Source organism: Zosterops lateralis, assembly GCF_965231275.1.
Source record: "Zosterops lateralis genome assembly, chromosome: 27".
In the NCBI taxonomy this organism is placed as follows: Eukaryota; Metazoa; Chordata; class Aves; order Passeriformes; family Zosteropidae; genus Zosterops; species Zosterops lateralis.
Window position 1 is genome coordinate 367307 of NC_139787.1, and position 15294 is coordinate 382600.

The 15294-nt window shown below is 67.7% G+C and overlaps 3 protein-coding genes across 4 annotated transcripts; 1 reads left to right on the forward strand and 2 right to left on the reverse strand.

Annotated features, from left to right (window-relative positions):
- Positions 1-573: 573 nt before the first annotated feature.
- Positions 574-3758, forward strand: CTSK (cathepsin K; the record flags this gene model as incomplete). 2 transcript variants are annotated; one of them, XM_083878934.1, is made up of 8 exons in its annotated part: positions 574-1140; positions 1801-1960; positions 2065-2187; positions 2279-2434; positions 2529-2747; positions 2826-2991; positions 3067-3172; positions 3258-3758. In XM_083878934.1, the coding sequence occupies 7 exons, from the start codon at positions 1820-1822 to the stop codon at positions 3355-3357; spliced, it is 1011 nt and encodes a 336-aa protein (XP_083735060.1). In that variant the 3' UTR covers positions 3358-3758. The 2 variants fall into 2 exon arrangements, with proteins under 2 accessions (XP_083735060.1, XP_083735061.1); XM_083878935.1 differs by lacking the exon at positions 574-1140 and having other exon boundaries at positions 1820-1960.
- A 655-nt stretch (positions 3759-4413) lies between these two features.
- On the reverse strand, positions 4414-8410 carry ECM1 (extracellular matrix protein 1; the record flags this gene model as incomplete). Its single annotated transcript, XM_083879191.1, has 7 exons — positions 4414-4593; positions 4695-4782; positions 5106-5326; positions 5901-6266; positions 7060-7358; positions 7764-7835; positions 8368-8410. The coding sequence occupies 7 exons, from the start codon at positions 8408-8410 to the stop codon at positions 4420-4422; spliced, it is 1263 nt and encodes a 420-aa protein (XP_083735317.1). The 3' UTR covers positions 4414-4419.
- A 1158-nt stretch (positions 8411-9568) lies between these two features.
- On the reverse strand, positions 9569-15284 carry TARS2 (threonyl-tRNA synthetase 2, mitochondrial; the record flags this gene model as incomplete). The annotated part of the gene is made up of 18 exons (XM_083879194.1): positions 15225-15284; positions 14896-15110; positions 14240-14363; positions 13911-14032; positions 13723-13840; positions 13411-13472; positions 13257-13335; positions 12645-12788; positions 12465-12563; positions 12071-12237; positions 11824-11986; positions 11613-11750; positions 11463-11540; positions 11278-11378; positions 10849-10950; positions 10437-10509; positions 10222-10336; positions 9569-9717 (listed from the first exon to the last, which is right to left on the reverse strand). Exons 1-18 carry the CDS (start codon positions 15279-15281, stop codon positions 9569-9571), a joined length of 2106 nt encoding a protein of 701 aa, XP_083735320.1. The 5' UTR covers positions 15282-15284.
- Positions 15285-15294: the final 10 nt, after the last annotated feature.

A 15294-nucleotide genomic window follows, 5' to 3' on the forward strand; every position in this document is an offset into this window, starting at 1 on the left:
GGCCCCAATTCCCCCGGCCGGGAACCCAAACTGGGGACAGGGAGACAGCTGTCCCCAAACTGGGACACTGGGGACAGAGCTGGGGTCCTGTCCTCTGCTCCTGCTGTCACACCATGTCCCCGGGCTGCCCTGTCCTGTGCTCGTGCAGGAATTGTGTGCTCAGTCCCCTCCCATTAGGACTTGGGGACAAGGCGGGTGTCCCCAGGGCAGCAGGATGTCCCCAGGGTGGGATGGCAGGACAGGAGGGTGTCCCTGGGGCCGGGATCCTTGGGACAGGAGAGTGTCCCCAGGGCGGGATGCTGGGTGGGAGAACATCCCAGGGACAGCAGAAGGTCCCAGGGACAGGAGGATGTTCCCAGGGACAGGAGGGTGGCCCCAGGGACAGGAGACTGTCCCCAGGACAGGATGCCGGGCTGGGAGCACATCCCAGGGACAGGAGGATGTCCCCAGGGACAGGAGGGTGTCCCGGGCAGGATGTTGGGTGGGAGGACAGCCCAGGGACAGCAGAAGGTCCCAGGGACAGCTGGGTGTCCCCAGGGCAGGATGCACATCCCAGGGACAGCAGAAGGTCCCAGGGACAGGAGGATGTCCCGGGCAGTATTTTGGGGTAGGGGGACATCCCAGGGACAGCAGGGTGTCCCCAGGGCAGGATTTTGGGCTGGGAGGACATCCCAGGGACAGCAGAAGGGCCCAGGGACAGCAGGGTGTCCCCAGGGCAGGATTTTGGGGTAGGGGGACATCCCAGGGACAGCAGGGTGTCCCCAGGGCAGGATGCACATCCCAGGGACAGGAGAGTGTCCCCAGGGCAGGATTTTGGGGTAGGGGGACGTCCCAGGGACAGCAGGGTGTCCCCAGGGCAGGATTTTGGGGTAGGGGGACGTCCCAGGGACAGCAGGGTGTCCCCGGGGCAGGACCCCCCCCAGCCCCCGCCGGCGCTGACTCAGCTGGTCCCGCAGCACCACGTGAAGTCGGGTCCCCCCTCCCCGTCCCCTCCTTCCCTCCAGCCTATCCAAACCCGACGCTTGCCAAATTTTTCCGGCTGCCTCCAAAACTTCCTCAATCCAGCGGCATAAAAAAAGCGCAGCGGCCGCGGCTCCCGCAGGGCCCGTCCCGGCGCTCCCACCGACGGCTCCGTGCGGGGTAAGCGGCGAGGAGGGGTCCCCAGGAGAGCCAGAGGGGCGGTGGGTGGCTTTTCCCCCAGGGAAACGGATCCCAATGGGAACGGGAGGGAATCCGGTCCATGTGGGACCCTCGGGGGCACGAAAAGGGAAACTGAGGCACTTCACGTCGAGCGGGTCTGGGGGCTCGGGGAGGTTTCCCAGTTCCTGCCCCGCTCTGAGGGGCTGGGGGCTGCTGGGTGAAGCCAGGGAGGGGTGGGATGGCTGGGATGCCCCCCCAGCCTGCGCCCTCTGCATCCCAAACCTCCCCCCGGCTTGGGGCTGCGGGAACACGGGCGGGAACGGGAACCAGCCGGCCCCGCTCATGTGATGCCGGCGCCGGGCCAGCCCTGCCCGGGGGGGGTCCCGGCCCCAAACCGGGGGAGGAAGGGACCCCAGAGCCCAGCCAGGCTTGGCAGGGGGTCCCAGCCCCAAATGAGGGACCCCAGAGCCCAGCCAGGCTTGGCAGGGGGTCCCAGCCCCAAATGAGGGTGTGCAGGGGGTCCCAGCCCCAAATGAGGGGGTGCAGGGGGTCCTGGCCCCAAGGCAGGGTGGGCAGGGGGGGTTCTGTTCTCACAGGAGGGTGGGCACAGGGTCCTGACCCCACCCGGCCCCCCTGGCTCAGTCTGTGCCCTGTCCCCAGTGTCCAGCTGGTCCCCAGGATGTGGTGGCCCGTGCTGCTGGCCCTGCTGGCCCCTGCCCTGCTGGCCCCTGCCCTGCTGGCCCAGCTGCACCCGGAGCGGGAACTGGACACGCAGTGGGAGCTGTGGAAAAAAACCCACCGCAAGCAGTACAACGGGCAGGTACGGGGGGTCTGCTGCCTGGGACCCCCAGGGACGTCCCCAGGGTGTCCTGAGGGCGGGGGGCACAGGCAGGAGCCCTGTCCCAGCACCATCTCGCCCCACAGGCGGACGAGGTGACGCGGAGGCTGATCTGGGAGAAGAACCTCAAATACATCAACACCCACAATCTGGAGCACGCCCTGGGTGTCCACACCTTCGAGCTGGCCATGAACCACCTGGGTGACATGGTGGGTGTCCCTGGGAGGGGAGAGAGAGCGGGGCTGAGCACCCACAGGTGCTCCCACCCACCTGCTTGACCCCTGGAGGTTCCTTCCCCAGACCAGCGAGGAGGTGGTGAGGACAATGACCGGGCTGAAGGTGCCCCGTGGTCACCAACGCCACAATGACACACTTTTTGTCCCCGACTGGACCGAGAGAGCCCCGGCTGCCATGGACTGGCGCAAGAAGGGTTACGTCACCCCTGTCAAGAACCAGGTAAGATGGGTGTGCCTGGAGCAGGGTGTCACCCTAGTGTCACCCTAGTGTCACCCTGGTGTCACCCATCGTGTCACCCATTGTGTCCCCACAGGGCCAGTGCGGCTCCTGCTGGGCTTTCAGCTCAGTGGGCGCCCTGGAGGGGCAGCTGAAGAGGAAAACTGGGAAACTGCTGTCCCTCAGCCCCCAAAACCTGGTGGATTGCGTGTCCAACAACGACGGCTGCGGGGGCGGCTACATGACCAACGCCTTCGAGTACGTCCGGCAGAACCGCGGCATCGACTCCGAGGACTCCTACCCCTACATCGGCCAGGTGTGAGAGGGGACAGCCCCAAATCCTGATCCATCCCTCCCATCCCCATCTCACCTCCACCTCCCTGGCCCCACACAGGACGAGAGCTGCATGTACAGCCCCACGGGGAAGGCGGCCAAGTGCCGCGGCTACCGAGAGATTCCTGAAGGGAATGAGAAGGCTCTGAAGAGAGCGGTGGCCCGGATCGGTCCCATCTCCGTGGGCATCGACGCCAGCCTGCCTTCCTTCCAGTTCTACAGCCGGGGTGAGGGGCTGGGGGGAGATGGGGGGCTGTTTGGGGAGCTGAGGGACGTCTGGTGACACTCTCTGTGTCCCCAAGGCGTGTACTACGACGAGAGCTGCAACGCCGAGAACATCAACCACGCCGTGCTGGCCGTGGGCTACGGGGCACAGAAGGGCACCAAGCACTGGATCATCAAGAACAGGTAGAGTTGGCATCGGGATAAGATTGGGAATTACAGGTGGCTGGGGCTCTTCCAGAGGCTCAGGCTCTGCTTTTCCTCTCTCCAGCTGGGGCGAGGAATGGGGCAACAAGGGCTACGTCCTGCTGGCCCGCAACATGAACAACGCCTGTGGTGTGGCCAACCTGGCCAGCTTCCCCAAGATGTGACCAGCCCTGCCCTGCCCACTGCCCTGCCCTCCAGCTTGGCCTCTTCCCTCCCAGTCTCAAAGCTGACGGTGCTCCCGGGGGGAATTCTTGGTCTCCGTGAGAAGTTTTTCCCTGGGGAGGGGAGAGACACCCCTCTCCCACCTGCAGGGAATGGGGGGATGAGCCCCCCTCAACTCTGTTTTCCACATTTTGCCAAACTGGCTGCTGCCTTCCCCCAGATCCCTGAAGGCCAACCCACCCAGACTTGCTTCAGGAAACAGGTGCCACACCAGCCTCTGCCTCAGGAAGACTGGGGTAGGGGTGGGATATTCCCAGTGGAGAGCACAGATCCCTCTCCCTCCACCCACCGGAGGCTGCTGAGAATGATACGACTTTATTTTTCAACTAAAATCGGGAATAAGGCTTGGACTGGTTTTGCTTTGTGCTGGGAAAGGGGCCACAGGAATGGGAAAAAAAAAAAAAAAATATATTTTTTTCCCAAAAGGGGTGAGGAGCCCTGTGTGAGGCAGAACAGGGAGAGAAAGAAACTGCTGGGGAATTTTGGAACAGATGGATGGATGGAGTATCTGGGGGGGTTTAGGAAGGACACAGGGAAGGACAGATGGATCCACAGGATGCCCCCAGCCCCATCAGAGTCCCCCAAACCTTCCCTGGGGACCAACATCTCTTCCCAGGGCCTGTCAGCCATGGCTGAGGGACAGAGGAATTTGGGGACCTCCTGGGCTCGTGGCCATGGTGGGGGACACAAGAATTCAGGGAAGAAGTGCACAGACACCCCTGGGGGGCACCAGGCCCTGTGTGTGCCCTGTGTGGGTGACCCTGGTGCCCACAGCACACCCCAAAACCAAACACGGGTATGACGGCAGGCCTGGCACACCCCAAGAGTGCAAACACCCCAACAGCCACCCACACCCCGGCACACCCCGGGACGGGGGGCCCCCGGAAACAACGGAGACAGTGAGGCAGGAGGAAATCCCCCCCCAAAAACAAAAACAAAACAGGGACACTCAGAGGTGACACCGCAGCATCTTTATTGTCCCCTCACGCTCTTGGGGAGGGGGTTCACTCCTCGTGGCCCAGGGGCGGGGGGGCTATGGCGGCCCCCAGGCTCACCTGGCTCAGGTAGGCGTTGTCGAAGCAGCGGCGCCTCTCGGGCTCCTCCCACGAGCAGCAGCCCTGGGGGTCCCTCCAGGCGTCCCGGGGGGTGGCACAGAGGGTGGCGATGCCCTGGGACAGCTGTGGGCGATGGGGACGGGGGGTCAGGGCGGCACTGGGGGGTCAGGGCGGCTCTGGGGGTCTCCCGGTGCCCCCTCCCAGCCCCTCGATCACTCACTGACCTGCTCCTGGGCACAGGCGCCGCGTTCCTCGTGGGGCAGGGGGCAGCAGGCCGTGGTCATGGCCCCCAGCAGCTCCGGCACCGGCCGCCTGCGGGCACCCACAGGGGAGGAGTGAGCGGGGGGCACCCCAGAGGGGTCTGTCTAGGGCAGGGGGGAGTGAACTGCTGGGTCCCCTCCCTCAACGGGGTTCCTGAGCAATGGGGAGTCCCAGGTGGGCGGGATGGGGAATGGGATGGGATGGGATGGGATGGGATGGGATGGGATGGGATGGGGAGTCCCAGTTGCCAGGGATGGGGATGGGGATGGGGATGGGGATGGGATGGGGATGAGGATGGGGGGTCCTGCAAACCCCGATCCCTCCAAACAGCAGGGACTGCGCTGTCCCCGCGGGGCTGTCCGGGGCTCACCCACCTCTGTGTGAAGAGCCGCGTGGGGCCGCAGAGGGAGCGCAGCAGGGCCGGGCCGGGCCGGGCCAGGCTCACGTTGTGCAGCTCCCGGTCGTACTGGGGGTGGGGGGCGGCGGAGGCGAAGCAGCGGCCCCGGGCCTTGGGCCCCCCGTGCTGGCAGCAGCGGTGCTGCCCCGTCTTCACCGCCGACTCCTCCCGGCAGAACCGATTGAGCCCCTTCAGCCACTGCCGAGGAGAAATTGGGGCTGGGGGTCGCTCGGACATTGGGTGTCCCCAACCCCTGAACACCTGGGGCACCCCTGGGACACTTCTGTCCCCTCCCCGGATGGCGGGGTCCCTCCCGGACACCTTTGTCACCTTCCCGGACCCCTGGGAGCCTTCCCGGCCTCTGAGTGTCCGGGTCAGGCTGCGGGCAGGTGTGGGGTCACTGCGGGGACAGCGGGGCCCCTCCCCGGATGCCCGGGGCGCTCCCAAACACGGGAATCGCCTCCCCGGACACCGCCCCAACACCCTGGGAGTGCCGCCCAAACACCTGGGCCCTTTTCCGGGATACCTGGGCCCTTTCCCAAACACCTGGGTCCTTTTCCCGGATACCTGGATCCTTTTCCCAAACATCTGTGTCCCTTTCTCTAACACCTAAGGCCTTTTCCCAAACACCTCTGTCCCTTTCCCAAACACCTGGACCCCCCAGTCCTTCGACACCTGGGCCCCTCCCAGACCCCTGGTGTCCCCCCAGCTCCCCATCCCCGCCTCCCCCGGTCCCAGCCCTGTCCCTGTCCCCGGCCCGTGTGGCACTCACGGCGCTGTGGGCGCAGCTCAGGCTCTGGTTCCGGCAGCAGCGCCCGAATTCTCTCTCCAGGCGGACGCGGAGCCGAACGCGGGGCCCGGAGCGGCCGCCGGGACCAGGGGCCCCGGGGCGCAGCGCCCGCAGCCCGCAGATATTGCCCAGGTTGGAGGCCGTGGGCTCCCCGGGGGGAAAGGGGGGCTCGGTGACCAGGTCCCAGGCCGCGCTGGGGTCCCAGGCGGGCAGGGGGTCCCAGGTGGGGGCCGGGGTCTCCTGGGCGAAGCAGCGGCGCCGGGCGGGCCCGTGGAGGCGGCAGCAATGGAACTGCCGCGTCTTCACCCCGAATTCATCCGTGCAGAACCCGTCCAGCACGTCGGTCCACTGCGGGGCGGCGGGGGCAGAGCCCCCCCGGTGTCACCCCGGGTTCTTCCCCTCCAGAGCGTCCCCTGTCCCTCCCTCCTCCCGGTACTGCCCTACCCTACCCCGCCTTGTCCCCGGTGTTTCCGTGTCACCCTCCCAGCGGTGTCCCCTGTCCCCAGTGTCCCCTCCCCGCGGTGTCCCCTCGGTGTCCCCTGTCCCCAGTGTCCCCTCCCCGCGGGGTCCCCTCGGTGTCCCCTGTCCCCAGTGTCACCCGGTTCCCCCGGTGTCCCCTGCCCCTCCCCGCGGTGTCCCAGCAGTGTCCCCGTGCCCTCCCCCAGTGTCCCCCCGGTGTCCCCGGTGTCCCGGTGCCCCCTGCCCCTCCCTGCAGTGTCCCCTTGCCCTCCCCCGGTGTCCCCCCGGTGTCCCCTGTCCTCCTGTGCCGGTGTTCCCCTCCCCTGTCCTGGTGTCCCCCTGTCCCCGGTGTCCCCTGTCCCCCTGTCCCGCTGTCCCCCGTCCCCCTGTCTCCTCCCCCGGTGTCCCCCTGTCCCCCCTGTCCCCTGTCCCCCTGTCCCCTGTCCCGGTATCCCCGCTGTCCCCTGTCCCCGGTGTCCCCCTGTCCCCTCCCCCGGTATCCCCGCTGTCCCCCTGTCCCCTGTCCCGGTATCCCCCCTGTCCCCCCCGTCCCCTGTCCCCTGTCCCCTGTCCCCGGTATCCCCGCTGTCCCCCGTCCCGCTGTCCCCCGTCCCCTGTCCCCCGTCCCCTGTCCCCCCCGTCCCCTGTCCCCCGTCCCCTGTCCCCTGTCCCGGTGTCTCACGGCGCGGCGGGCGCAGGGCAGGGGGCTGCGGTGCCGGCAGCAGTCGTTGATGCGCGGGCGGAGCGCGGCCAGAGCCGCCGCCTGGCGCTGCAGGTGCGCGAAGGCGCTCGGGGGCAGCGGCGGCGGCGGCGGCGGCGTCGGGGGGTCCCGGCAGTGGCGGGTGACGGCGGCGGCCACGGGCCAGGCCGGGGGAAAACCCTCCAGGGAGCTGCCCCAGAGCGGGGGGCTGCGGGGGGGAGCCACGGCCGCGCCCACCAGGATGTCGGGGGGCACCTCGAGGTGCTGCTCCTGCTGCAGGACTGGATGGAGGGGCGGGGTGGGTGCTCTCCCTGCGCTTGTCCCTCTGTGCCTGTCCCTGTGTGCCCCCCCCTCCTCTCCCCGTTTGGTCCCTGTGTCCTTGTCCCTTGTGCCCGACCCTCACTGTCCCCATGTCATCCCACCCCGTGTCCAACCCTCACTGTCCCCGTGTCACTCCTGTCCCCTGTCCCCACCACCCAAATCCCCCTCCTGCACCACCGTGTCCCCCTGTCCCTCCCTCCCCAAACTGAGCCCCCATGTCCCCTTCATCCATCCCTCCCACCCATGAGCACCCCCTGTCCCCACCCCTGGGTGTCCCCTTGTCCCCCCACCCCTGGGTGTCCCTCTCTGTCCCCCCACCCCTGGGTGTCCCCCCACCCCTGGGTGCTCCCCCTCTCTCCCCTCACCTTGTTTGATGTTGGGGGGCCGCAGGTCCAGGCTCTCCTGTTCCAGCTGCTGCAGCTGCCCCGAGGCCACCGCTGTCACCGATGGGGGACACACGGGGGGTCAGCAGGGCCACCCCCTCCATGTCCCCACCCACGGAACAGCACCGGGGACCCCCCAGACCTGCGGGCTCGGGGCCCCATAGCGGGGAGGGGCCCAGGAGCCCAGGAGGGGCTCGGGAAGGGGATGCAGGTGTGTGGGACAGGGAGCTCCAGGCCTTTGGGAGGGATCCAGGTGTGTGGGCAGCGCCCAGACATCCGGGGTGGGGAGCCCTGACGGGCAGGTGGGAGCCCGTGGGGGTGTCACAAACACCTGGGCAGGAACCGAGCTGTCCCAGGGGGGATCCAGGAATCCGGGAAAGCAAATCCGGCCGGGAAAAGGTTCCCAGGGGTTTGGGGAGGGACCCCCAAGTCTCTGTGGGGATCTCAGGTGTTTAGGGAAGGGATCCAAGTGTCGGGGACGGGACCCAGGTGTTGGGGAAGGGACCCAGGAGTTGGGGAAGGGGCTCCAGGAGTTGGGGAAGGGGCTCAGGTGTTGGGGGGCCCCGGGTGGGGCCGGGGGACTCACCGGCGGCGCCGAGGAGGAGGAGGAAGAGGCCGAAGGCCGCCATGGCGCCGGGAGCTGTGGGGTCACCGCCGGCTCCCCGCCTTATGAAGGGCCGGCCCGGGCGTGGGGCCACATCCCGCGGGGCTGAGTCACGGCCTGACGTCGCTGCAGGGCCGGGAGGGGACCCCGGGGGGCTGCGCTGCTTCTGCACCCCCAAACAGGACCAGGGGAGGGGTAACCCCGAGCCCGGCCAGCCTGGGGGACACTGTGGGGGCCCCATCCCCATCCCGGTGGTCCTGAGCCCATCCCGGGGGTCCTGTCCCCACCCTGGTGGCCCCGGATCCCCCTTTGCCCCCCCTCCCACCCCCCCAGCCCGACGTCACAGGAGGGGAAGCGGTCTGACCACATTTTTACATTTTTGTGGGTTTTGCCCCGTTTTGGGGCCCCCGCCCATTGAGTCACCCCCGGCATTGGGGGAGGGGGGGGTGAGGGGGCACCTCCAGGACCCCCGGGCAGGGGGGGACACCCAGCTCATGTCCCCAGGGGGTCACAGCCCTGGTCCCCAAGGGACGGGGGGATCCCAGGACAGGGGAGGGGTCCTGTCCTATCCCGGGACATCCAAACCCTGCCCCCACAGCCCGGGCAGGTGTTGGGGGGTAAAACCAGCCCCTCGCCCCCTGGATTGCCCAACCGGGTCTGCGGCTCCGTGAGTCGCTGTTTGCACAACCCCCCCACTTTCCCCCGGCGTGGGCGGGGGGAAATCCCGCCCCGAGGACCCAGAAGTGCCGCAGGGAATTCGGGAACGGGAACGTGGGAACGGAAACCTGAGAATGAGAATCCAGGAACGGAAACCCGGCAACGAGAGCCCGGGAATCCACACTCCAGGTGTTGTGGTGCCTCTATCCAGGTGTTTATTTTGGGGGGATAGGGGACCCCCAGGGTCCTGCCCCCCTCTCCTGGGGCACCCCAGCACCGAGAGCTCCCCAGGCTCAGCTCCCACAACATCCAGCACCTTTCACAGTGGTTTATTGAGTCGGGGGGCTCCAGGGCCCCCCGGAAAGGGGTGGGGAAGGGTCAGAAGCGCTGGGGGGCTCCAGGGCCCCCCGGTAAGGGGTGGGGAAGGGTCAGAAGCGCTGGGGGGCTCCAGGACCCCCGGTAAGGGGTGGGGAAGGGTCAGAAGCGCTGGGGGGCTCCAGGACCCCCGGTAAGGGGTAGGGGAGGGTCAGAATCGCTGCTCGGCGTCGGGAACGCGGCTCTCCCGCAGCTCCCGCAGCCGCTGCAGGACCCGGGGCAGCTCCAGCTCCCCGAGCTGCCGGTTCTCCCGGCTCCGGACGCTGACGGTGCCGTTCTGCCGCTCCCGCCGCCCCACCACTGCGGGGACAGGCTGTCAGGGGGAATAACGGGGGTCCCAGAGCCCCCCCGGCCTGCACAGGCACCCCCCGAGCACAGACCCCCAGCTCTGGGCAGCCCCCACTGCCCTGGGGGGTCCACAGGGGGTCACAGGGCAGGGACTGGGAGTTTCTCAGGGGGTCCCAAACCAGTCCCAGGGGGGTTCAAAGGAGGGCCCAAAGGGGTTGGGGGGGGTCTCAGAGGGGTTGGGGGTCCCTAAAATACTCCTGGGGAGTTCCCAGGTGGATCTCAAAGAAGTCCCAAAGGGGGTGTTGGTGGATTCCCAAGGGGAAACTGAGCTCCTGGAATCCCAGGGGGGGTCTCAGCAGATTCCTGAGGGGTCTCACAGTGGTCCTGGGGGGCTCCCAGGGGGTGGTGTCAGTTTTCCTCCCCAGCAGCACCCAGGATGTGGATGGGGGGTGTCCATCCAGTCCCGGGGGGCTCCAGGGGGGTCCTGGGGGTCTGTGGGTCACACCCCAGCCTTACCCAGCTGGAAGTTGTAGTGGGCGAGTTGGGCCCGGCGGATCTTCCGTGCCAGGGTGGTCCCGGGGTCCCCGTCCAGGTCAGCCAGGAGACCCCCCCTCCTCAGCACCGCCTGCACCTGCAGCCCCAGTGTCAGTGCTGGGGGGGGTTTGGGGGTCACAGGGGATGGGGGGACACGGTGGGGGTCCTGAGGGAGCACAGGGGGGTCACACACTCACCTCCCGGGCGTAGTCCTCAACCTCAGAGCTCTGTGGGATGACCATGGCCTGCAGGGGGGACAGCCAGAACGGCCTGGGGGGCACCAGGGGTCACTGGGGGGCACAGGGGGGGGACACACACAAGGAGGGGGTGCCCCAAGGGTGGCAGGGGTGTCCCCAGGGTGGAGGTGCCCCAAAGACAGAGGTAGCAGAGTGTCCTGGGGATTGATGAGTGTCCCCAAAACTGGGGAGTGTCTGTCCCAAGATGGGGCACCCTGGGACAGGGGATGAGGGGCCCAGACAGCTGGGGGGTGTTTCTGGGAATTGGGGGCATCCCTGGGGGTTGTCTGGAGGGCTGGGGGTTGTCTGGAGGGCTGGGGGTTGTCTGGAGGGCTGGGGGTGAGGTGTGGGCTGGTTTTGGGGACGCTCTCACCATCGCCCGCCGCAGCTCTCGGCCAGCACGGCCACCATGCGCTCCACGGAGCCCAGCACGGCCCGATGGATCAGCACCGGCCTGGCCGGGCCCCCGCTGGGGCTGGGGGGAAATGGGGGTCAGGGGAACCCTTTGCCCCAGTCCTGATGTCCCTCCAAATCCCCAATTCTGCCTTCCCCATCCCGGTCCTGACACTCCTCAGCCCCATGTCTGCTCCCCCAAATCCTGATCCCTCCCAGCCCCATTTCTGTCCTTCCCCCAATCCTGACCCCCCTCCCAACCCCCAATTCAACCCTCCCAACCCTGACATTCCTCAATCCTAATCCTGCTCCCTCAGCCCCAGCCCTGATCCCCCATGACAACAATCCTGAACTCCAGCCCAATCCTGGCCCCCACAAATCCCCAGTCCTTCCCCCCCTCTCCCAATACCTGGCATATTCCAGCTCAAATCTCTCGGGCATCTGGAAATCCAGCTGGATGGTGCCACACTGATGGTGCCGCCCCAGGGCGTCCCGGATCCGGATATCAATCTGTTGGGATAAAGGGGAGGTTCCAGAAGGGTCCTCCTGGTTTGCTCCCTTCAGGGATCCCCCCCTCCCCAAAAAATGCCTCACCTTGGGCCCATAAAAGGCGCCGTCCCCCGGACTCAGCTCCCAGGGCTGCCCGAAATTCCGCAGGCTCTGCTCCAGTTGCTGCAGGGGCAGGTTGGGAGGGTCAGGGGGGCACAGTGCAGGTGGGACACGACACAGGGGGCATCATCCCACCTGCTCAGCACGATCCCAAGTGTCGGGGTCCCCCAGGAATCCATCGGGACGGGTGGCCAGGGCCAGGCGGAAGGAAAAGCCCAGGACGGCGTAAACAGTCCGGATGAAATCCAGGGAGGAATCGATCTCGCTCTCCAGCTGGGAAAGGGGAGTCAGGGGTGGAGGTGACACACTCCAGGGGGGGACAGGGAAGGGTCAGGGGGACAGACACCTGCTCCAGAGTGCAGAAAATGTGGGCATCATCCTGCTGGAAGCGCCGGACCCGCGTCAGCCCCGTCAGGGTCCCGGGGGGCTCGTTGCGGTGCAGGACCCCAAAATCCGCCAGGCGCAGGGGCAGCTCCCGCCAGGAGCGCGGCCGGTGGGCAAACATCAGGCTGGGGACAGACAGACAGACAGACAGACAGACAGGCAGTGCCCCCAGGAGCACCCCCAGCCACCCCCAGGGCCACCTGACTCACCAGTGGGCCGGGCAGTTCATGGGTTTGAGGGAGAGGTTCTCAGGGGTGGCGGGGACGGAGAAGATGTTGGGGCTGTAGTGCTGCCAGTGCCCCGAGAGCTCCCAGAGCTGGGGGCTGAACAGGTTGGGGGTCACCACCTCGCTGAAGCCCCTCGCCCGGTACTCGCTCTGTGGGGACAGGGACAGGGCAGGACATCAGCTCAGCCCCACAGCATCGGTCACGGGGGGCTGCAGGGACTGGAAGGGGAGAGAGCTGTGGCAGGAACTGGGGGGCAACTGTGGGCAAGGGATGGGGTTCAGAGCAGGGAGAGGGGTCTGGGTGTGAGGGGATGGGGTGCAGTGGGGTCTGGAGGATGTAGTGACAGGGAGATGATGGGGGTCAGGGGATGCCACACCCGGATAAACTCCACGAGGGTGTTGTAGACGTGGGCGCCGCGGGGCAGGAAGAAGCAGCTGCCAGGGCTGAACTTGTGGAAGAAGAAGAGCTCCTGATCCTGCAGCAGAGAGGGTGTTACTGGGGGGATCCTCATGGTTATGAGGGACCCCCACTCCACCCAGCCCCTGGCAGGGCTCACCTTCCCGATCCGGCGGTGGTCCCTCTGAGCTGCCTCATCCTGTGCCTGCTCCCACTTCTCCAGGTCCTGGGCACTGGGAAAGGCCACGGCGGCCACTCGCTGCAGGGACTGACCCCCTGCCCCACCCCACAGCGCTGCCGAGCTCTGTGGGCACAGGGGGGTGTCAGAGGGCACGGGCACTGGGGACCCCACCCAACACTGGGGACCCCCCTGGCACTGGGGATCCCACCTGGCACCGGGGATCCCACATGACACCCACTGTATGGGGGGATGTTAATGGGGCCAGGCACTGGGGACCCCCCCCGGCACTGGGGATCCCACCCAACACTGCGGACCCCACCTGGCACCGGGGACCCCCCTGGCACTGGGGACTCCCCCTGGCACCGGGGACCCCACACGACACCAGGGACCCCACACAACACCAGGGATCTCACCCGACACTGGGGACCCCCCTGGCACTGGAGACCCTACACAACACCAGGGACCCCACTCAACACTGGGGACCCCACCTGGCACCAGGGACCCCACCCAACACCAGGGACCCCCCTGGCACTGGGGATCCCACCTGACACTGGGGACCCCACCCAACACCAGGGACCCCCCGGCACCCACCGTGAGCACTCTGAGGGCTCCAATCAGCCCCGTGTGCCGGAGCAGGGGCCCACGGCAGAGCTGGAGCAGGGGGCCACACCTGAGGGATGAATTGGGTGGGTGTGGGGACAGCTGTGGTGACCCACGGCCCCCTCCCGTGTCCCCCCGTGCTCACCTATAGACCGTGGCCATGGGGGATGTCACCTCCTCGAGCTGCTGCAGCTGGAAGGCGTTGTGCTGAGGAGGGACAACAGTGAGGTGGGTGACATTAGAGGGGTGAGGTGACACTGTGCTGGGGTGAAGGACCAAGGTGGTGACAATGACACAGGTAACACCAAGGAAGGGGTGACACCGGTCCCAATGAGCATCACCCGGGTTGATGACCCCAACCAGGAGGGTCCCAATGTCCCCAGGCTGACCCGAGACGGGATGGGGACACTCTGGGGAGGGGGTCTTGGGACAGGGACACTCTGGGGAGGGGGCACACCTGGAGCAGCTCAGCCAGCTGCTGGCGAGTGGCCTCCAGGCGCTCAAATCGGTGCCGGGCACGAGCAAACGTGGCACAGGCCTCCTCCAGCGCCGGCAGCTCCGCGCTCTGCACCGTCCTGGGGACACGGGGACGTGCTGCGGACACGTAGGGACACCCCGGGGATCCCCGAGTGTGCCCTGCCCTACCTGCTGCCCATGTGCACGTCGCAGAAAAAACCGTCCTCGGTGGCCTGAGCGCTGCAAAGCGTCGCCCCGAAAAATTGCTCTGCCGCTGCCCCCAGGACACAGGCGCTGGAGAGCCAGAAAACCTGGGGGGACACGGGGGACAGGGGGACACAGGGGGGACACAGGGGGACACGGGGGACACAGGGGGGACACAGGGGGGACATGGGGGGACACGGGGGGACATAGGGAGACACAGGGGACACACAGGGGACACAGGGGACACGGGCTGTGAGGAGAGCAGGGTCCAGGTGGGCTGTGAGCTCCAGCAGCCCAGGCCCCCCCGGGCTCACCTCCCGCCCCTCGGGCGTGGAGAAGTCGAGCAGCTCCAAGTCGGTGTCACATTCCAGGGGCCGGTCCAGGTCCTGGAGGGTCCCGTTCACCCGGGCCACCAGCGCTGCCTGCGCCAGGCCACCCCTGCAGGGACACCAGAGACCCCTGGAGACACTGTGGGGACCCCAAAACCCCTGTGGGGACCCCATAACCCCTGTGGGAACCCCAAAACCCCTGTGGGGACCCCATAACCCCTGTGGGGACCCCAAAACCCCTGTGGGAACCCCAAAACCCCCATGGGGACCCCATAAACCCTGTGGGAACCCTCTGGGAACCACGGGGACACAGTGAGAGCCGCATGAAACTATTGGGGATCACAGGGACATTGTGGAGACCCTCTAAACCTCGTGGGGACTCTGTGGGGGTCACGGGGACATTGTGGAGACCCTCCAAACCTCGTGGGGATCATGGGGACACCATGGGGACATTGAGGACACGGTGCAGACCCTGCAGACCTTGTGGGGACACCCTGGGGGGTCTGGGGACCTTGACAGGACCCTGGGGACACCCTGGGGACACCCTGGGAACCCCCTGGGGACACCCTGGGAACCCCCTGGGGACCCCCTGGGGACACCCTGGGCACACTGGGGACCCCCTGGGCACCCCCGGGCCGTACCCGAGCTCCGAGGCCACCTGGAAGGGGGTGGTCTGCAGGGCCCGGCCGGGCAGGCGGCGCCCCCCGGGCAGCGCGATGCGGATGGGGGTCCCCGGGGGGAGGCGGCCGCCCCCGGCCCCGGCCCCGGCCCCGGCCTCATCCCCGTCCCGCCGCTCCGCCGCCGCCGCCCGCAGCCGCTGGAAGAGCCGGAGGCGCTCGGGGCCCGGCCCGGACACCTGGGGACGGGGATTAACGGGGGGTCACCAGGCCGCCCTCGGTACCAGGGGGCTCAGGGGCGGTGCGGGGTCCCCCCGGGGCGGTGAGGGGGGTCCCGGGGGTCCCGAGCGCACCCGGTGTCGGCGCGGGGCTCCCGCCAGCAGCAGCCGCGAACCGGCGTGCACGGACATGGCCCAGGCTCCG